The sequence below is a fragment of the Hemitrygon akajei genome, chromosome 23, assembly GCF_048418815.1.
Source record: "Hemitrygon akajei chromosome 23, sHemAka1.3, whole genome shotgun sequence".
Lineage (NCBI taxonomy): Eukaryota > Metazoa > Chordata > Chondrichthyes > Myliobatiformes > Dasyatidae > Hemitrygon > Hemitrygon akajei.
Window position 1 is genome coordinate 27,420,892 of NC_133146.1, and position 22,219 is coordinate 27,443,110.

At 40.3% G+C, this 22,219-nt stretch overlaps 1 protein-coding gene and 1 long non-coding RNA gene across 4 annotated transcripts in view; one reads left to right on the forward strand and one right to left on the reverse strand.

Annotated features, from left to right (window-relative positions):
- The window catches only part of ank3b (ankyrin 3b), a 634,594-nt gene that overhangs the window by 93,176 nt on the left and 519,199 nt on the right, over positions 1–22,219 (forward strand). The window contains exon 1 of one of the 2 annotated variants that reach the window (XM_073027283.1): positions 15,112–15,619. The exons of the other annotated variant lie outside the window; for it this stretch is intronic. Coding sequence (XP_072883384.1) covers positions 15,557–15,619 — 63 coding nt within the window. The 5' untranslated portion in view covers positions 15,112–15,556. Of the gene's footprint in view, positions 1–15,111; positions 15,620–22,219 lie in introns of those variants that run through there. 2 annotated transcript variants of the gene reach the window in all.
- The window catches only part of LOC140715308 (uncharacterized), a 159,204-nt gene that overhangs the window by 46,388 nt on the left and 90,597 nt on the right, over positions 1–22,219 (reverse strand). The window contains exons 2-3 of one of the 2 annotated variants that reach the window (XR_012096105.1): positions 12,132–12,208; positions 1,865–4,687 (exon numbers count right to left, since the gene is read on the reverse strand). This is a non-coding gene — a long non-coding RNA (uncharacterized lncRNA). Of the gene's footprint in view, positions 1–1,864; positions 4,688–12,131; positions 12,209–22,219 lie in introns of those variants that run through there. The other variant, XR_012096104.1, reaches the window with a different exon arrangement.

Consider the following 22,219-nt stretch of genomic DNA (forward strand, 5'->3'; position numbering starts at 1 on the left):
CCCCTCTCATCCTTCTAAATTCCAGTGTATACAAGCCCAGTCGCTCCAATCTTTCAACATATGACAGTCCCGAATTAACCTACGCTGCACTCCCTCAATAGCAAGAATGTCCTTCCTCAAATTTGGAGACCAAAACTGCACACAATACTCCAGGTGGGGTCTCACCAGGGCCCTGTACAGCTGCAGAAGGACCTCTTTACTCCTATACTCAATTCCTCTTGTTATAAAGGCCAGCATGCCATTAGCTTTCTTCACTGCCTGCTGTACCTGCATGCTTGCTTTCATTGACTGATGTACAAGAACACCTAGATCTCGTTGTACTTCCTCTTTTCCTAACTTGACTCCATTTAGATAGTAATCTGCCTTCCTGTTCTTGTCACCAAAGTGGATAACCTCACATTTATCCACATTAAAGTGCATCTGCAATACATTTACCCACTCACCCAACCTGTCCAAGTCACCCTACATTCTCCTAACATCCTCCTGACATTTCACACTGCCACCCAGCTTTGTGTCATCAGCAAATTTGCTAATGTTACTTTTAATCCCTTCATCTAAATCATTAATGTATATTGTAAACAGCTGCGGTCCCAGCACCGAACCTTGCGGTACCCCACTGGTCGCAGCCTGCCATTCCGAAAGGGACCCGTTAATCACTACTCTTTGTTTCCTGTCAGCCAGCCAATTTTCAATCCATGTCAGTACTCTGCCCCCAATACCATGTGCCCTAATTTTGCCCACTAATCTCCTATGTGGGACTTTCTGGAAGTCCAGGTACACTACATCCACTGGCTCTCCCTTGTCCATTTTCATAGTTACGTCCTCAAAAAACTCCAGAAGATTAGTAAAGCATGATTTTTCCTTCATAAGTCCATGCTGACTCGGACTGATCCTTCTACTGCTATCCAAATGTGTCGTAATATCCTCTTTTATAATTGACTCCAATTATAATTATAATTGATTAGGTCATGGTAGGAAACATAAGTAGGTTTGGTGGAAGAAGAACAGGTTGAAATCCAGTCCACCTAGATCCCTTTCTCAGGCCTCATTGCTAATTGCTGCCACAACTTTCACTACCTTGACCTTTCCATTCCCCTCACTCACTCTATCTACCTTGTTCTGAGCTTGTTGCACTTCCATCACTGAGATCCAGTCCTGATATCCTCTGCAAGAGCAGTCCCGATGGTGGATCATGGGCAGGAAGTAGGGGTGGCATGTGCATGCCTGTAGGCTACACGGTTGGAAATTGTGGAGATGAGATCTTCTTAGTCAATGATCCGCACACCTAATTCAGAGACAATGGCTAAATGTTTCATGATGGGATCATCGTTCAGGGGGAGATATGAGGATGTGTACAAGGGTTGAACATTTGGCATCGGTGAGGCAGAGATCAGTTCACCAAAACCTAACAACTCCAATCTTTTTTAATTTTTTTTATTAGTTTTTCAAAACATTTTACAAAATTAAAAACCCCAAATCCCAATGAGGAACATTAATACAGTGCAAGATTAAGCATACAATAACAATATGCTACAAAGGAAGAGAATTTAACAAAAAAGCACCTAAATTAAAGACAAGTGAGCTTAGTGTCCTCCCCAAGCCCCACAACACAAGAAAAAAACAACAACAACTCCAGACCAACCACCACACAATATAGTCCGGACAGTCAAACAGTCCGGACAGTCAAACTCCCAGACTGTGAGTACACTTAGCAACAGAGGATAATAATGCCTACTACCAGAAAAAAAAGGGAGCTGAAAGCAAGGGACCGAAAAGAAGAGAAAAAAAAAAGAAAAAAAAACCCTAGTCAAGAGGGAGGTTATGAAAGTACTCGATAAAAGGTCCCCAGACCTTATGGAACTTTAGATCTGAATTAAGAACTGAATAATGAATTTTTTCGAGGTCCAAGCAGGCCATAATGTCGTTAAGCCATTGCGCATGAGTGGGCAGGGCAACATCTCTCCATCTAAGGAGGATCAAGCGTCTCGCCAGGAGAGAGGCAAAGGATAGTATTCGGCATTTGGTCGGACCCAGACATAAATCTGTCTCGCCCCAAAAACCAAACAGAGCAATTAAGGGGTTAGGTTCTAGGTGCTGATTCAGAATACCCGATAATGTAGTGAAGACATCTTTCCAGAATTTCTCCAAGCTAGGACAGAACCAGTACATATGGATGAGAGAGGCCACGCCCCTCTTGCATTTATCACAGAGCGGACTAATGCCAGGGTAGAATCGAGATAGTTTAGATTTAGACATATGGGCTCTATGAACAATCTTAAACTGTAAAAGGCAATGGCGAGCACAAAGGGAGGTTGAGATAACCGATTTGAGAACTGAGTCCCAGCTCTCCTCGGATAAGGAGATATTTAAATCCTGCTCCCAGGCCATTTTAATTTTATCCACAGGGGCCCGTCGTAAGGCTGCTAGTTTATCTCGGATAATTGATATTAAACCTTTACCTAGTGGATTAATGGAAAGAAATAGGTCCATAGCACTTTTCGCAGGCATTTCAGGAAAGTTAGGAATTAAAGGAGCAGTAAAGTGTCGGATTTGGAGATATCTGAAAAAGTGAGCGTTAGGCAGGTTGAACTTAACAGAGAGCTGCTGAAAAGAAGTGAAGCGATTATCAATGAAGAGATCTTCAAAATGTCTAATGCCCTTCCTGTACCAAACATGGAATGCTGAATCGTACGTAGTAGGTAAAAAAAGGTGATTATGTGCGACAGGGCTAGAAACGGAAAACCCCTGGAAACCATAGCATTTCCTGAACTGAGCCCATATACGCAAAGTATGTCTAACCAGAGGATTAGCTATTGATCTGGGCAGACTGCTAGGGAGTGCAGAGCCAAGAAGTGCAGATATAGATAATTCTTTAGTGGAGCTCAACTCCATTGCCACCCAGTTAGGGCACTCGGGTTGACCGTGGAAGAAAGACCAGAAGGCAGCACAACGTATATTAGCTGCCCAGTAATATAAGTGAAAGTTAGGTAAAGCCATGCCACCCTCTTTTTTAGATTTTTGGAGGTGGATTTTATTAATTCTAGGGCGCTTATTTGCCACAGATATGACAAAATAATAGTCTAAGGAATCAAAAAAAGATTTAGGAATAAAAATTGGGATAGATTGAAATAAGTATAAAAATTTGGGGAGAACATACATTTTAACAACATTAATACGACCTAACAACAACTCCAATCTTGTCAGTAAAGCGATGGTGTCAGAGGAATGTGAAGGGGTGAAGGTCATGAGGGGGAGTATGATTCAACCTTCAAGTTTATTTGCTATGTGTACATCAAAACATACAGTAAAATGTGTTATTTGTCTAACAAAACAAACACACCCGTGTTTGTACTGGGGCAGCCCACAAGTGTTGCCACACATTCCGGTGCCAACATAGCATGCCCACAATGCTTGGCAGAACAACAGAGAACACAGCAATACAGAACACAAAAATCAACAAAACGAGCCCTGTTCCTTCCTCCCTACTATGCACCGAGTGTTTTAACTGCAGGATTGGCCTCCAACTTCCATCCTTCTGCACACACCGTGTACTCCCCAGTGACCTGCTCTGTACTCCCCAGTGGATTTGCACACTCTGCTCCAGCCAACAACCTCAAACCCTGAACCTCCGACTCAACCCCTGGGCCTCGATCCTCAGCAACAATCCCAGGACACACAAATCGCCAAACACCAAGCTACGAACTTTGGACTTGCTGATAAATGAAACCGCGAACACAAAACCTCAAGCTCCTGTCTCGCTGGTTTGCAAACCCAGGAGGTAATTGGAACACACATCTTCTGCCCACGCAGAACTGAATGGAAGCGCCTAGTGAAAAATACTGTGTTTGTTGACACCAGAGACACAGCAGCTGCTGGAAATTTTCAGCAGCAGACACAAAATGCTGGAGGGACATAACTTTAAGGTGATTAGAAGAAAGTACAGGGGGAATGTTGGAAGTAAGTGTTTTATACAGACAGTGGTGAGTGCATGGAACTCCCTGCCAGGGATGCTAGCAGAACCAGATACATTGTGGGCAATTAAAAGCTCTTAGTTAGGCACATGGATGATAGAAAAATGAAGGTCCACGTAGATGGTTAGATTGATCTGAGGTTAAAAGGTCAAAAGAACATCACAGGCCAAAGGGCCTGTACTGTGCTGTTATATTCTATGTTCAAAATCGTCACGTCAGGCAGCAATGAATGAGGCAGACTCAGTGGAGCACGTACCAGTGGGGTACATCAGGGAGTCATCAGTAATACCATACGGTTTGAATTATCTTTGGAATAACTCAAAGTAAGATTGGAGGAGTGATGGCTCTCCTATATTAGAATAAATGACATGGCAGACAAATCCATAAAATAACACTGGAAAGCCTTTAAGATTATTCAGATGCACTCTGGGTAGCTTTCAATACGGGAGGAAACTAGGGTGGTTATGGTAGTTAACAGCACGCAGTTAGGCAGATGAAAGTTGGAGGCTGATCAGAAAACAGAAGGAAAACTTCTCATGGAGACAGATGCAATTAACAAGATGCTAAGTTAATTCTATACAAACAAGAGAAAATCTGCAGATGCTGGAAATCCAAAGCAGCACACGCACAAAATGCTGGAGGAATTCAGCAGGTCAGGCAGCATCTATGGAAAAGGGTAAGCAGGCGATTGTTCAGGCCGAGACCCTTCATCAGGACTGGAGAAAAAAGATGATAAGTCAGAGTTAGAAGATGAACTGGGTGATGGGTAAAACCAGGTATGGGGAGGGGTGAAATAAAGAGCTGGGAAATTTATTGGTGAAAGAGATACAGGGCTGGAGAAGGGGGAATCTGATAGAAGAGGTCAGAAGGCCATGGAAGACAGAAAAAGCGGGAGAAGCACCAGAGGGAGGTGATGGGCAGGTAAGGAGATAAGGTGAAAGAGGGAAATGGGAATGGTGAAGGGGAGGGGGGGGGTGCTTAACCAAAAGTTCAAGAAATCAATGTTCATACCATCAGGTTGGAGGCTACCCAGACGGAATATAAGGTGTTGCTCCTCCAACCTGAGTGTGGCCTTATTGTGGCAGCAGAGGAGGCCATGGACTGACATGTCAGAATGGGAAATGTAATTAAAATGGGCGGCCACTGGGAGATACCACGATTTCTGATGGATGGAGCATAGGTGATAAGTGAAGCAGTCTCCCAATCTATGTTGGTCTCACCGATATACGAGAAGCCAGGCCAGGAGCACTGGATACAGTAGATGACCCTAACAGACTCACAGGGGAAATGTCGCCTCACCTGGAAGGACTGTTTGGGGCCCTGAATGGTAGTGAGGGAGGAGGTGTAGGGGCAGGTGTAGCACTTGTTCTGTTTGCAAAGGTAAATGCCAGGAAGGAGATCAGTGGGGATGGACGAATAAACAAGGGAGTCACAGAGGGAGCAATCCCTGGAGAAAGCAAAAAGTGTAAGGGAGGGAAAGATGTGCTTGGTGATGGGATCCCGTTGGAGATGGTGGAAGTTACAGAGAATTATGGGCTGGACGTAGAGGATGGTGGGGTGGTAGGTGAGGACAAGAGGAACCGCATCCCTGGTGGGGTGGTGGGAGGATGGGGTGAGGGCAGATGTGTGCAAAGTGGAAAAGATGCAGTTGAGGGCAATTTGATGGTGGAAGAAGGGAAGCCTCTTACTTGGAAGAAAGAGGGCATCTCCTTAGTTAATACTTTACCTGGGAAGAAGATACTACTAGCACTTCTGTAAGGAAAATGCAGGATCTTATCAAAAGACTTCACAGTTTGTCCATCTCTGTATTTTTTCCTTTTTTATTGAGAGGGGGAAAGCCATCCTGTCTTGTTTTGGTCATTTGTACTGATGTCTTATCTGAGGCTTTGCATTAAAATGTATTGATAACGCTCGTTAAATACATGTATCGCTAATTAAACATTGATCTATTTGTTCCAACCAGATTAAAACAACCTACTGTCAAAAAATCCGGAGAATCATTCTACTTACAACAATTCCATTGTGGTACCAACAATATTTTTGAGAGTTTTCTCCAAAATAGATTCCTGATATAAAGAAAGTTTAGATTTGCATAAGTTGTATTTCATGACCTAAAATTAGCTCTAGGCACTTTTCAACCAATGAAATGTTTCAGTTGCTGTAGCCATCTGTATGTATAGTGCATGTACTGTACATTTCACAACTTCTTGTCATCCTTTCACACAGATTTTTTCTGTTGTTTATATTATTATAAAGTAGCACATACTGTTATATCGTGATGGTCACCACAGATTTATAACAGAATATAAATGTTTCTGTATTCCAGTTACTGATGATTGGTCCTTAAGCTTGGCGACCCTTTGCTGTCTTCCCATTGAGGGTCCCACAGCTTGGATGGGAGCATATTTGAAATCAACACATATCAAATCATATTTGATTTGATCACAGCATCTGCAGTGTACTTTGTGTTTGCATATTTGAAATGTTATTTCTTTACCTGCACACCCCAGACAGAGAAAAATGGTCACTTGTGTTTCAAAAATATGTGGCTATAAAGATGACATTTGATTAGATTCTAGAAAAAGAATACAAAAGTACGGGTTATTTTTTAATTAACATGATCATCTAATATGGTGCAGCAAGATGTATTTATTAACTTAGTATTATGTTATAAAGACAAACAGTACAAAATGAATACAATCATAACTTAATTAATCAAAATTTGTATTGCATTTTTTTTCTAATCTTATCTCCAAAATCTTTGGAGCAATGTATCTAAAAGAAATTAATATCAGCTTCATTTCCTAATTTGCATTGCATTTTCTATTGTTAGGTATTGGACTGTGGGCATTTACACTGGCTGGTAAAGGTTATGGCTTCCACTTGCAGGAATGAATGCGTCACTGAGCCCAAGCCTGTGTCAGAAAGGAGTTTTTTAAAATAGCATTATTGAGAATCCTTCAAATAATGTCACATTAGAAAGGCACTCAAGTCATTAATCATATGTCAGGTCTGAGCTGTCAGGTGGCTTAAATAAATTTGTGATACACAAATGATTCATAATTATTCAATTAAAAGCTGAATTTGTTTTCTCCATTAGTTTGATTAATAAGAGCAAGCTCTTATGAGCTGAAATTATGGTATACAGACTGTTGTGTATGATGGTTTTAAGAATGAGAGTAAGGGATTTTTGAGGTTTTCTTTTCAGTTTCTTTTCAAACTCGATTGACCACAAAATATGCAAAGCATCACAAAAACAAGACAATTCCTTAATAATAAAATAAAATTGCTTTAAACGTTCCATCAAGCACTTAATGATGATAACTAGGAACACCAGAAACTCTGCAGCTGCTGGAAATCCAGAGCAATTCTGGAGGAACTCAGTCAGTCAGACAGCATCCATGAAAATGAACAGTCATCGTTTTGAGGTGTGACTGTCTTGGCCCAAAACACTGACTGTTCATTCATTTCCATAGATGTTGCCTGACCTGCAGACTTCCTCCAGCATTTTGTGTGTGTTGCTAGCATTACATCTTTTTTTCTAATCTTGACTTCAAAATCTTCTGGATGTAGTTTCATTGAGACATCTGAACATTTTTATCTTTACAAAGATTAGCATTTTTTAATGATTGTGTCTTATACCACTCTGCAAGTAACCTGGTCTTTGCTGGTTATAATAAAATACAGTAACCACATTGAGTTGCCCATCATCCTAACTTAGAAATATAGCACTGTTTCTCCATAGTCACTAGATCTAAATCCTGGCATTCCCAACCCAACATCAGTGTTGAAGTATCTTCAATGCAAGAATGTCAACGATTCAAGGCAATAGCTCATCGTTGAAATCAGAGTCAGGTTCATTATCACCGACATATGTTGTGAAGTTTGTTCATGGCAGCAGTGCAGTGCAATACATAAAATGTACTATAAATTATTATATAAAACACTTACTAGTGAGGTAGTGTTCATGGGTTCATTGTGTGCTCAGAAATGTGATGGTGGAGGGGAAGAAGCTGCTCCTAGTCTGCCACAAATAGTGACGGACAATAAGTAGAACTGCAGTGCAGTCACTTGAGTTGAGTGTGGAGTTCTCCGGAGGGGTTGTCTGTTGGTGGATCCTCAAGTGGCTGCAGAGGCTGATCCGGGACATTGTGTGGGCAAGAGTAATGGTGGATGTGGTTAGTAGTTGAGTGTTTTGGTTGTTCAGTTTCTCCTTTTGCAACTTCAGCTTGTTGATGGATGACAGATGCTGGCCTTGCCAGTGATAGCATTTCACATTTAAAACACAAAACCCCCCCCCCCCAATAAATTACCATTAGTTAGCAAAAACCCAATTTTAAATTACCAGTTTATCGACCATCACTTCCAAACCTCCATCACTCTTTGTACGTAGATGTATTCCCTAACTTCACTGAAGCAGCTGGCTATATTTTTATACCGTGCTCTTTAATCTTAAACTCAGCAACATATGATGATTGATGCTCTAAATGTTTGTTGGCAGAAGCTTTTTAAGATTGAAACCATTGGATTTTATTATCAGTAATGATTTAATGAGCCAAGGAGCAATGGTGTGTAAATGGATTAATTTCAATAAGGACATCAGCAGACATGGTGCAGGGTAAACTAGAAGGAGTTACGGTACTAATCAGCCATTATTTCAATGAAACATCCCCAGAGGACTGTTTCTTTTATTTATTTTAGTAGTCAGGAGACAAGGAATTTAACATCAATGTGCTTACTCATTTAACTATCACATGGGCATTTATCACCACAAATTTGTGTGTCCTTGTTGGCAATTTAGCTGTGAAAAGACATTTGGGACTCTACCAAGAATACCAAGATTAGCTTTGATGAAGTGGTTGAAATTCACCTGAGAGCTTTTTGTTAAGTTCCTATTATGGAGGTGAAGGCAATTTGCAAAATGTAGGTGTTTTCTGTCAAACCAAATCTTATTGATAGTAAAATGAATAACATTTGGAGTTAGATTAGCAAGTTGTATGGCTTGCATTTCTCCACGTGTTACATCCATTTCTGCAGGACTGTATTTCTAAAACCACAAGAGTAAAAAATAGCTCTGGAATCTTTACTGGTGAACCAGTTCACTACTTCTGTCAACCCATTTAGGGTTCCTTGTCCTCTAGGATTGCACTGACCTTCCAGAAATTGAAGGTTAATTTCCTGTAGAGTCCTGTGAAAGTTTCTGTTGAAAAATCATGTGTGAGCTTTTAAATTTTATTTTCTTTATGGGGAGGGTGATTGTGGAAAAATTAATTAGCTCTAAAATTCTGTGAGTTGTGTATGGCTGCTTGATCATACCCAGTTGTATGCTTATCGTTATATGGGCTGCGTGATATACATTCAGGTTACATTGAAATAGATTTAGAAAATATAGTTTTAGTGAATGGACCAGGAGCAATATTTTGATTCACTTGGGGATGAAAATCTTTAGGGAAGATTCAAGTTTATTTATCACGTGTACATCGAAACATATTCTAGAATGCTTTGCATTAACAACCAACACACCCGAGATTGTGGTGGGGGCAGCCCGCAAGTGTCGGACAGAGCACAACAAGCAACAAAACAACAACAGCAATACAAGCCACATTCACACCCGCACAACCCTTTAACCCCAGGAAAGGCTCTCATCTTTGGCTTCCAGCAGACTCGGACCTGCAGGCATTGGGCTTCAGCTCCCCCAGTGGACTCGGCTCCAGCTGAAGAAAGGCTGCATTTTAGGAAACTGAAAAGATACTTGACTGGGTGGATTAGAATTAAAGTTGATGGATTAACTAGTAAATCAACAATTCCATAGATGGATTTGCACTATTCCAGCTGTACAGATGTTCCTGACTTGCACTTTAATGATGCTGCACAGGCCTGGGATATTGGGACCTGAATTATTTTGCCGAATAACGCATCCTCTGATGAAAGTTTCCCTTTTTTTAATATACCCATTGCTGTGAAGTATGATTTGTGAAAGATTCTTAGAATCCATAAGTTGTATTATGCTTGCTCAGAAGTAAATTGCAATAACAAATTCTAACAGCGTGCAGGTCTTCCCTGGGTTATGGCAGGGTTTCATTCATGAAAGCCAAGAGATGCATTTAGAAATGGGTTCCAGTTCTCAATACCTTCTTGTGCAACTGAATCCTCAATTCCCTCACTTTCAAGCCCCAGTCAGTTCAGTTCAGCAAGAACGTCTACTCCACAATCTCCATCAGCACAGGTTCACCACAAGGCTGTGTACTTAGCCCCCGCTCCTACTCGCTTTACACTGATCACTGCAAGGCTAAGCAGAGCTGTAATGCCATGTTTAAGTTTGGCAATGACACCACTGTTGTTGGCTGATTCAAGGGTGATGACAAATCAGTACATAGGGTGGAGATGGAAAATCTGGCTAAATGGTGGCACAACAACAACAACCTCAGACTGAATGTCAACAAGACCAAAGAGATGATTATTGACTTCAGAAGGAGGAAATTAGGGGTCAATGAGCCAGTCTTCATCAGGGGATCAGAGGTGGAGAGGGTCAGCAACTTTAAAATTCCTCAGTGTTATCATTTCAGAGGATCTGTCCTGGGTCCAGCATGTAAGTGCCATTACAAAGAAAGCATAGCACCGCCCCTACTTTCTCAGAAGTTTGTGAAGATGTGCCATGTTATCTAAAACTTTGAGGAACTTCTATAGATGTGTGGTAGAGAGTGTATTGACTAGTTGCATCATGGCCTGGCATCGGAACACCAAAGCCCATGAACCTAAAAGCGTACAAAATGAAGTGGATTCAGCCCAGTCCGTCACAGGTAAAGCCCTGTCCACCATTGAGCACATCTACATGGAGCACTGTTGCAGAAAAGCAGAACCCAATATCAAGGTCCCCTACCATCCAGGCGATGCTCTCTTTTTGTTGCTGCCATCAGGAAGAAGGTACGGGACCCATACCAGCAGGTTCAGGAACAGTTAATACCTCTCAATAGTTGGTGCGTGGCCTAGTGGGCAAGGCATCAGACTAGTAACCTGAAGGTCACTGGTTCGAGCCTCAGCTGAGGCAGCGTGTTTATGTCCTTGAGCAAGGCACTTAACAACTTAACATTGCTCTGCGACGTCACCGGTGCCAAGCTGCATGGGTCCTGGTGCCCTTCCCTTGGACAACATCGGTGGTGTGGAGAGGGGAAGGCCTGCAGCTTGGGCAACTGTCGGTCTCCCATACAACCCTGCCCAGGCCTGCGCCCTGGAAACTCCAGGCGCAGATCCATGGTCTCTCGAGACCAACGGATGCCACCACCAATACCTCTCAACCATTAAGCTCAGAAAAAGAAGGGATAACTTCACTTGCCCCGTCAGTGAACTGTTCCCATTGATCTGGACTCACTTTCAAGGGCTGTTCATCTCATGTTCTAGATATTTATTGCTTATTTATTTGTTATTATTATTAATTATTTTTGAACTTCCACAGATTTTTTTGCCCATTCGTTGTTGTTTGCCCTGTTGAATGTGATCTTTTATTGATACTATTGTCTTTCTTGTACTTACTGTGATTGCCAGCAAGAAAATAAATCTCAGGGTTGTATATAGTGACATGTATGTACTTTGATAATAAATTTACTTTAAACTTTGAATCTTTTTTGATATTCTAAATAATAAAGCTGATATTGCTGAAATAAAGCTGAAATAATAAAGCCCATTTTGGGACAATAATATATTTTAAAAAGATTTATTGTAGACAAAATTTTAAATGCTATAGATGGTTAATAAAAAGAATAATGTTGGCCCGGATTATTTATTTATTTATTTGTTAATTTATTATGTTGAGATTCAGTGTGGAATATGCCCTTCTGGCCTTTCAAGCTGTGCTCACCAGCAACTCCCGATTTAACCCTAGCCGAATCACAGGACAATTTATAATCACTAATTAACTTACTAACCAGTATGTCTTTGGACTGTGGGAGGAAACTGGATCTCCTGGGGAGGATATATAGACTTATTACAGATAACTTCAGAATTGAACACAGAACTCTGACACTCTGAACTGTAATAGCATTGTGCTAACCACTATGCTACCGTAGCATTGTGTCCCTTCACTGGATTCACAAACTGGATATCAACGTGTTAACTAGAATGTGTTCTTCTGGATTTGATGTGCCAAAATTCAAGAATAGTCACCTGCAGCAGCCAACAAGTCCAGTGGCTAGGTTGCCCAAGTGCTTGTTCATGCTGTACGTAAGTAAAGTGTTTGTAATCTGTGATAAGGAACAAAGGACAATTTTTAATTAATTTTGTTATGCAACGTGCTATATAAAGATTGCAACATGTACCACTAGATTCTGAAGTATCACAAATAATTCAGATGAAAGTAAATATCTTATGGTACATAATAATTGCGGAAATTGTAATATACACAGTATTTACATAAAATCAGATTATTTATAAGCAGTAATTATGGCATGGCACGTCACTAAATTGACTTAGATTAAACGTAACAAAATAAGGTTTGCAGCAGAGGAATATAAATATCATAAACTTACATTATTTCAAGTGATTTTGCTTGATTACAGCCTTGTGCACTGTAATAATATCGTGAAGAACTGATACGGTGATAGCTACTTTGAAATTTGAATTTTAACTTTTGCACACCTCAAAGTCCCAAAGTAGTCAGTTCCTAGGAGTAACTTCAGTAAACACAATTGCAAAATGGACTGGCACATATTCCAGATTATTGCATGTTATTCTGATTAATACCCCTATACGTTGGGTTTTATTTTCTTTTTTTTTGAGTCACACAACACAAAAGCAGTCCTTTAGATCACAATAGCTATGATATCCGGCAAGTACCTATCTACTTTAATCCTAATTACCAGCATTTGGTACTTGGCCTTCAATGCCTTCATGATGCAAGTGTCCATATACAAACTTACTAATCACACATTTACTTCTAACCCTCATTTTAAAATGAGACAAGTTTAAAGGAGATGCTGTGATCTGACATGGTGTTCAATGTGAAATTTGGCCAATAGGGACCTTTAAGGTATCTCATGAGGGAAGGTGGGTGGGAATGAAGGATTGGTAAAAATCTTTAAAGGGAATCAACCCATTGCAAGAATCAAGCATTAGATCCCCTGGCTATGGAGCAGATCAACTGGTCTGATTTAAGTTGTACCAACTCAAGTTTCAATGATTGATTCTGTATGACAGCCAGATTTGTTGGTTGTAATGCAAATGAATGGTCGTGTGATCAGATGCATCCAAAGGATTGAACAAATTTAGTGTTTGACACCAACCACATATCAAGAGCCAATTGGAGTTTACATTTACATTTTATGATGAAATTACTTTGTAAACTGCACCAAAAATAGTGCCAGTTACAAAATTTCTAGGCCTCAAGTTTCTTTGAGCAAGGATATTGTTTTGGTGTATAGCTTTTAAAATCGATTTTATTGTATTTCTTTGTTCTATCGTGAACACCTGCAAGAAAATGAATCTCAGGGTAGGATTTGGTGACATAAATGTACTTTGGTAATAAATTTACTTTGAACTTCAAAGTAGATGCTTGGCTTGGTCAGGAGATGTTGAGCTTTCTTAGCACATTACCAGTCAATATCAGTGAAGCAGTCACATAAAATATGGGGTACTTTTCCCTCTGAATTATAGGGTTAAATTTTTAACCTTGTCTGGTTTTTTGTGTCAGTCATTCATTCCTCCCAAATGAATGAGCTATAGTTTAATCCAAAATGTTTTCCCACCTCACTTAGTTAATTATTTCAAGAGTCTCTGTCAGGTTGTAAAAAGTGCCCTCTGGTTGTTTCCTTCTCCATTTGTTACACGTTGCAGGTTTACTTTAAATATTGATAACTGTCAGATTTATTCTTGTAATTTGTATATTTGCATGGATTAAAGGGAACTCTTAATGAACTGTGACCTGCAAAATATATCAAATTTTATTGTTGTGAAATTTAGGAGCCCTAAGAGAGAGATTAAGAAGAATTTCAGAATCTGTAGAAGTTTGCTTTTAGTGTTTGATATCAACAATAGTACAAGTTTTAGAAACAAATATATTTTCTAGTTTTGCCTTCCTCTTCAGCAAATCTAATGAACCCCTCTGGTACTTTAAATTCAAATCATTGGTTCATCTTTTTTTCAAAAAAACAAGTTTTTATTAAGCTGTTTTGGTAAATAGTTGTTGCAAAACTATAGTTTACTGCCCATTACGTGAAATAATCCATCCTAAAACCTCAGCATAATGTCACTTTTGTATTAACTTACTGATTTTCATTGGAATCCAGTACAGCTTGGGAGTTTCATATTGAACCGATAGTATATTCCCAGTGTTGGTAGTAGAATGTGTGAAATGACTGCTTAAAAGAATTTGTATGTTTTCCATTAGAGTGATGGACTATTTAATTTATTTTTATAAGGTCATTCCATACAGTCAGCGGACACATGCAGTATTCGCCATGTTCCAGTCAGATCGCTTTTCCAGAAAGCCTTAGGGGAGGGGCGGTGGAGGGCATAGTTCACAGCTACTGACAGCAGCTGTCTAGGGGAGAACTGCCTTTACAAACGACTCTGCCACTGTGTTCGATCAGAAATTTAAAAGGTCTCATGAGTACTTTCTTATTTTTGTAGGAATACTGGCAGGTGTTTGGATAAGCAGAGACAACGTTGCTTCAATATACATCATCACAGAAGTTTTTGCCCTAATGTGTTAGATGACTAATTGCCACTATTGATTACTTAGGGCACATTAGCTGATTGGATTTGTTTAATATGATTAGGTTAAAATTGAAAATGCTCAACTCTTTTTATTTAATGCGAGGAATATTCGCGCATTCAGCTTGTGTGGTCTATTTTCCAGCCATTTTTTAAAATGTCAAACAGGGTACACTATTAACAGACATTCTCCATGTTATTTTTCTTCATATCTTGTATAATAGCGATGCCCTTTATTCCTCGTCCAGTCATGCGCACTGACAGGAGTGGTCTCAGACTGAGATGACTGGAAGTCAATCTCTCAACACTTTTTCGAGCTTGCTTTTCCCGCGGAACTATTAACTGTGTGTTTTAGTCTGTCCCAACCTAGTGGCACTACGAGAGAATTACAGGGGGCTGGTGCTTTTTAAAAAAATATTCCTCCTCCCTCTGTTCTTGGCTGTGAGAGGAGAAATTCATTGACTGAGAAAAGCTTCAGGGATTGTATCTGTAGTCTTTAGTTTAATTTCTGTATGGGGTTTGGATCCTGGGGATTACGGAGCAGTGGAGAGAGAGGGAGAGAGAAAAAACAAGTAGCATCAAGCCGTAAAATGAAGACTGGATACTGATTTTTTTTTTGTTTTTTGGAAAGCGGTGTCTGATATATATTTTGGAGTTTGGAGCGGTCAGTTTCTGGTGTGGAAGGAGAAAGGACCCGAAGATCTGGACCAGCGGTGCTAATCGACCTGGAGTTGCTGTTTAACCAGCAGACATGCCTTTATCTGTCTCTGAGACGTCGTCACATGGATTCAGCCTTTGATGGTATCTCGATTATATGCCGACCGCCCTGGATTTCGGAATAACTGGAGTGCCCTCGTTTCTTTTAATAGACTAAACATAGGATGAGTGAGGAAGCAAAGAAAAATGGTTCAAAGCCCTCCCACAGGAAGAAGAAGGGTAAAAAGGTAAACGGGACTTAAATATATATATATATATATATATATACACGCATATACACATTCGATTTATTGTCCACTTGCCTGTTGAATTCCTAAGACAAAGTTTAGCGCATCCAATAGACCATACAGTTTAAATTCGGAGAAAGAACTTGCTAGAATGGTTGCTGGTTTTGTTTACGCCTGGTGCTGATGGGTGTGTTCGCTGAAGGGCTTTTAAATAAGACTCTAGTAGGAATGGTACTTGTGTGAGGCAACGTTATAAGATTCATTTGATCAGCATTTAAACCGGTGCAATATGTCCACCTGTTCGCCGGTTCTGCCTTTATTGGTAATTGCAATGTCTTGCCTGGATAGCCTTTTGTTGCGTTGCTGCTCACATCAATACGAGAAAGCGACAATATTTCTACTGAGAGCGTCGATTGTTGTCAGAGCAAAATTAAAGTAAATTGAGAATAAGATTTTTGCCCAAGTCATCCAGTCTTTCTAGCGTGAGAAACAAATTGAGGCTGTTTCATGGGGATCTGTGGTTTCCCCGTTTCCCAGTTGGAATGATGGTTGACTTTGAGGAACTAAACAGGGTATGAAGTCGGCGCAGCAGGGGTTAATAATCAGAATAGACAAAGGTACTGGAAGATTCGTCCTTCGAGTTTATTGTATTTGCCTTACTGAATTTGGAATGTGGTTTGAAACCGAGATTTTTGCTTCAATTAGGTGGATTTCAATAGCAATTCCTACTGTACTTAGCACTTGGAATGCCAAAAAGGACATCTCCGTTTAAAAAAAACTCCACCCATCCTTTATCCCAACAACCTCTAATGATCTCGTTTTAGTGACCGAGATCGTGAAGAACCATTGAACCCGAACCATGGCAATCTCATTGTTTGCAGTTTGAAAATAATGAGCTCATCCAAGAGTAAAAAAAACCTCCATATATGTCTTCTAGGTGAATTGTATATTCTGCTGGATATTTCCAATGCTCTTGCAAAGGGCGAAGTGTTTTACCTGATAGAATTATTAACCGTAAAGCTACCAGCAATTCAGTGGACATCATTTTCAGACTCGCTGATGGGCGTTTCCTTTCTATATCCATTAGTCATCATTTTCTTTTTGTAATCCTATTATAAAATTAATTATGAAACACTATGGAATAATGAGCAAAGTTTTCCAAGCTCGGCTGGTGTCCATTAAAGGGTTAATTTATAATCAGCTCAGATGTTTTCCTATTTTCTATCTCAATAAATATGGCATTTATTTTGTTGTTTTATATGCAGTATTTCTTAAAACTCCGTTTCTTTTTTGAGACATATGGAAGACCTTCAGTGCGTACTTGATAATGTATTCAACACACTTGCATTCTATTAATTTCCCATTAGAAATAAATAACAGCGTAATATCCACATTATCTGACAAGTTATGTCTTTATTAATATATTTGGAAGTGAAAAAGCATAGATAATATTGTGCATCATGAAAGTGTGAATCTCTTCATACCAGGCGAAATGTTGGGTGTGGTTTTCACATAGACATTTCAGTCTTATGCAGGATGCAATTGAATAGGAACAAAAGTGATTTCATACTAGTTTGCATTGGATGAATTCTAAGTTAATGTTGCACGAAAAAGCTCAAACGATGGATTTTGAGATCCTGTTGTTAGTTTTCCCAGTATTTATGACAGCAAAACCTTTTTATTATTTTCGGATTCTGAACGAAAACTCAAGACTGGAAGTGCAGTATTTAATTGAATAAAGATTTCACAAAAACCTGTAACAAGATTGGTTGTTAATATCATGATGTACTTTCGTACTCTAGCTTCCTTTTTTTGTACCTTCTGACCACTGAGGCACTCTGGCATAGGTTGTGCTGTGTCATGGAAAACATGAGGTACATACAGGCTGCTGTATTTGCCATGATTAGCATGTGGGAGAAATTTTGATAAAAATGTTAATGGAGGGAACATGCTTTTTGAGTCACATGGACACTTTGTTCTGTGATTTCTTAATGCTCTAACCTTAAGTCTGGTTACAAGTTATGTAGAAATGCAAAGTATCTATGGTACAGATATAAACTTCCAGCCAAATTGGTCTGTGCTGGTACTTAAGCTTTGCATAAACCACCTCCAACTCTGCGTACCTCTCCCTTTATCCCACATTATCACTTTTCCCATCACCTTTAAGGATTTAACAGAGGTCTCTTCAATTTATTAATTTTATCTGCGCCACACAATCCATGGAGTAATTAACCTGCTGAGCAAGAATCAGATGAGCTGAAACTGAATGCCGTAGGGCGCAAGGCAGATATCTCATCTGAGCCCATCCTGCTTCTACTGCTCAGACCGCTTGCAACACTAAGTACAAAATGGAGGCTAGTGATGGGATGGCAAAGTACATGATATGGCACACTCATTTTGACATATGTGGTAAAATGAAGCTGTTTTTAAACAGGTATGAAATGAATTAAAAGCAACACACAAAATGCTGGAGGAACTCAACAGGTTAGGCAGCATCTATGGACAAGAGTAAATAGTCGACATTTTGAGTTGAGACTTCATCAGGAATTATATTTTTTTCATAATAAATTTAATTTTGGAGATGAACATTTTACAGTTTTGTGTACCCCACATCCCTTCCCCCTCCTAGTTGTTCTTTCTTCCTCAGTTCACCTTTCTCACTTCCTTCACCCATGCATCTAGCCATCTGAGTTTTTCTCTCCCTTGCCAACCCTTCCTATCCCCTCTCCATTTTGCCACCATCCCCCACCTCACCTGGTTCTACACGTCTCTTCTCAGTCCCTATTTCAGCCCTTCTGGCCATGCTGTCTCACTGTTTCCATTGGGAAGGAGATGCAGGAGCCTCGTGTCCCACACCATGAGGTTCATAAATAGTTATTACCCCTCAACCATCAGGCTCTTGAATCAGAGTGGATAACTTCTCGCCCCAATACTGAATTATTCCACAAACAATGAACTAATTTTCAAGGACTCTACAACTCATGCTGTAAGTATTATTTATTATTATTTTTTGTAATGGCGGTTGTCTGATGCACATTAGTTGTCTCTCTTTGTAGTTTTCATTGATTCTCTTGTATTTCTTTGTTCCACTGTGAATGCCTGCAAGAAAATTAATCTTGGGGTAGTATACTGTGACATATGCATACTTTGATAATAAACTTTGAACTTTAAACTCATCTTTTCAGCTGGAGTGTCCAGCAGGTTGTTTTTTCACTTAGTAATGTGGGTCTAGGGAACTTGGATACTTTCTGTGGCATGTAATTGTTCTCATGATCTTGATCATGGTGATGTCTCGGTGAATATGCCTTTTGATTTGTTGAATGACAGCATTATGGAAGGGAAAAAAGACATGAATTGTTCAGTGCTGGCCGTTCTGTCAAAGGCACACAAGGCAGCCTGGTACTTGAGGCTAACGTTTGTGAGGTAATCATCTGAAAGATGCATTTGGAGACTAGAGACCTTTAAATAAACAAGGCAAAACTCATCTGATTCACCTGCCAAAGATGTGATATCTCAGGATGTTTAAATAAAACTGTCGGTTGGCTTTCTGAAATATTATAAAATATTATAACTGCTATATTAACTCTTTGTGTTCAAATGCACTTGAGAACATTAGGGCAGCCGTTCCTTCAGATCAGATAATTGCTGATCTGTATGTTAAACCCATTCATCCATCTTGCTTTCTTGACTCTAAATTCTTGCTGAACATTGTAACAATTATAGTTTTGAGTTTTCTTCCAATTGAATTAGGGGGTTGGGGGCTGAAGGAGAAATAAATTCCAATATTCTTCTAATCTTTGTGTTGATCAAAGACCTCTGATAGCACTTCTAAAATCCTTAATATTTTAACATGCAGGTCTTTATTATTTACTCCCACCCAAATAAAATGAATTTCCTTTCCCCAGTCTAATTTTGAATTTTAATAATTTCTGATCTGCCTATTGCTTCCCCCAGATATCCTCCTCCTTCCATTTCTTCTATTGTCCACTCTCCTCTCCTTTCTTCTCTAGCCCTTGACCTTTCTCACCCTTTTGACCACCTATCACCCCTCCAGCTAGCTTCTTTCCCTTCCCCCCCACCTTTTTTTATTCTTCCCCCTTCCTTCTCAGTCCTGAAGAAGGGTCTTGGCCCAAAACATCGGCTGTTTACTCTTTTCCATTGATGCTAATTGACCTGCTGAGTTCCTCCAGCATTTTGTGTGTATTGCTTTGGATTTCCAGCACCTGCAGATTTTCTGGTGTTTGTAATCTCGAATGATTTTAAAAACAACTTGGTGTTCTGAACTCAAGTGCAATTGTGGTCCTTATAATTTAAGATGTTGGAAAAGATTTGTAGCTCGGGCATTATAATACAACCCTCGAGCAATTGGACATAGCATTGGGCTGCCAAGTTCTTTTGTCCTTCCACTTTGTCTTGGATTTTGAATATATATAGAATTTCTCGCTTTGGGCCACTAGGCAGATATTGGGCTGTTGGATATTTTGCTGGTTTGTGCTTTTGTGAACCGCTTTTAGCTGTGATTAAACATGGGCTGTAGATGCCACATGTACGATGTGACGTAGATAAATGATGATCAACTGAATTTACAGTTAATTTTTGACATTTCCTTGTGTTCCACTTGGAAGTTTTATCAGTAGTTACTGGTTTGCAAATTTGCAACGAAGTGAGAGTGCAATTTAGAACATAGAACATAACAGCACAATACAGGCCCTTCAGTCCACAATATTCTACCAACCTTTTAACCTACTCAAAGATCAATCTAACCCTTCCCTCCTACATAGCGCTCCATTTTTCTATCACCCATATTCCTATCTACGAGTTTCTTAAATAACCTAATGTATCGGCTTCTACTACCTCCTCTGGCATGGTGTTCCATGCACCCATCACTTTTTTTTTAAAAAACTTACCTCTAACATCCCACTATTCTTTCCTCTAATCACTTTAATATTATGCCCCTTGTATTTGCCATTTATACCCTGGCTATCCACTCGATCTATGCCTATTATCATCTTATACACCTCTATAAAGTATCCTCTCACTCTCCTTTGCTGCAGGGAGGAAAAGGCCCAAGCTTGTGACAGATCTGGACTGTCTTGGCAATTGATTTTTGGCAGTTATGGCATTGTGTGTATCTGGGTTGGGATGATGGGAGAGGTGTAAAACCTGAACTTTGTCAGAAACCACAAATCTTTGATCACTGGCTTTCAACTTTCCATTCCTTCTCACATTTGCAATGTACATGGGTCTTGGCTGGGCTACTACCATTCCTCATGCAGAAGTATAAAGGGAGGATTCGGAGGCAAATTGGACAGTCTGGGCTATTAAGAACTTTAAACTAGTTTGGTTTAGCAAGCCTGACTTGTATCTTAAATTTCAAAATCTTTCCCAGCTTCATGACAGCTGATCTGTTTTAGTTGTAGTAAACTTCACGGAAAGTTCAACCTGTCTTTATATCATGTACCTACAAGAGAAACATGATCTCCCTCCCCCACCTCCCACTTGTGTGTGTAATAACTGGAACAAATTAAAATAGCCATTTTCCAGGAGGCAATAACAAATGAGACGATTATAAGAGAAACCTAATCCAGCTGGGTCTATAATTAAGTACTTTCAGCTAGTAAAAAGGATCCACGGGAAAAATATTGGTATACTGTATAGGGACAGGAATGAGCCCTTTTGATCCTTGAGCCTTTTCTATCATTACATGAAGTTATGGCAGATTTGTACTTGAACTTCATTTACATATCTTGACTTCCCCTTGTCGAAGAAAGATTTTTCAATTTATTTTGGAATTTTCAAATGACACAACCTCAATGTTTAATTTTGGAGGGAAGAAAAATAGCAGGTTTGGCCTTTTATTTGTGTCAAGGAACCTGTATGCCAAATGTGCCATCCTTGAGAATGGTTGGTGGTACTTGCATCTTGAGCTTTCAAGTCAAGTATAGGATCACGACATACTGGCTGGCGGTGAGAGGGGCCCTCCCAGTCCGATCCCTCCTGTACGTCGGGAACGTCGTCTCCACACCCCTCTGCCCACGGGAGGACTGCAGTGAGGAGGAGTCGGTGACCCACCTCTTTGCACACTGTGGGTTCGCGGAGAAGGTGTGGAGGAGGATGGAAGGGGCAGTGTCAAGGTTCATCACCAGCAGCTGCGTAACAGAGGACCCTCTGATCTACGGGCTGTTCCCGGGGACGCACACCGAGACCAACATCCGGTGCTGCTGGCAGATCATCAACTCGGTCAAAGACGCTCTTTGGTCGGCCCGAAACTTGATGGTCTACCAGCACGCGGAGATGTCCGTGAGGGAATGCTGCCGACTGGCACGTCCTCGCCTGCAGGAGTACGTGCTGAGGGACGCACTCAAACTCGGTGCAGCCACCGCAAAGGCCCGGTGGGGAAGGACCCCAGTCTAGGGTTCTTCTCCCGTGGGAGTTGAGGGGTGGGTGGCGGGGTGTATACCCCTAAACCACTGTATGTAAATATGGAATAACAGAGTGCCACCTGGGTGGGAAAAGTGTGGGAATGTAAAGACTGTAATGGAAACATTTGTAAAGGACTGAGAGTCATGGAATGGTTTATTGTACCTAATTTTATTTTTG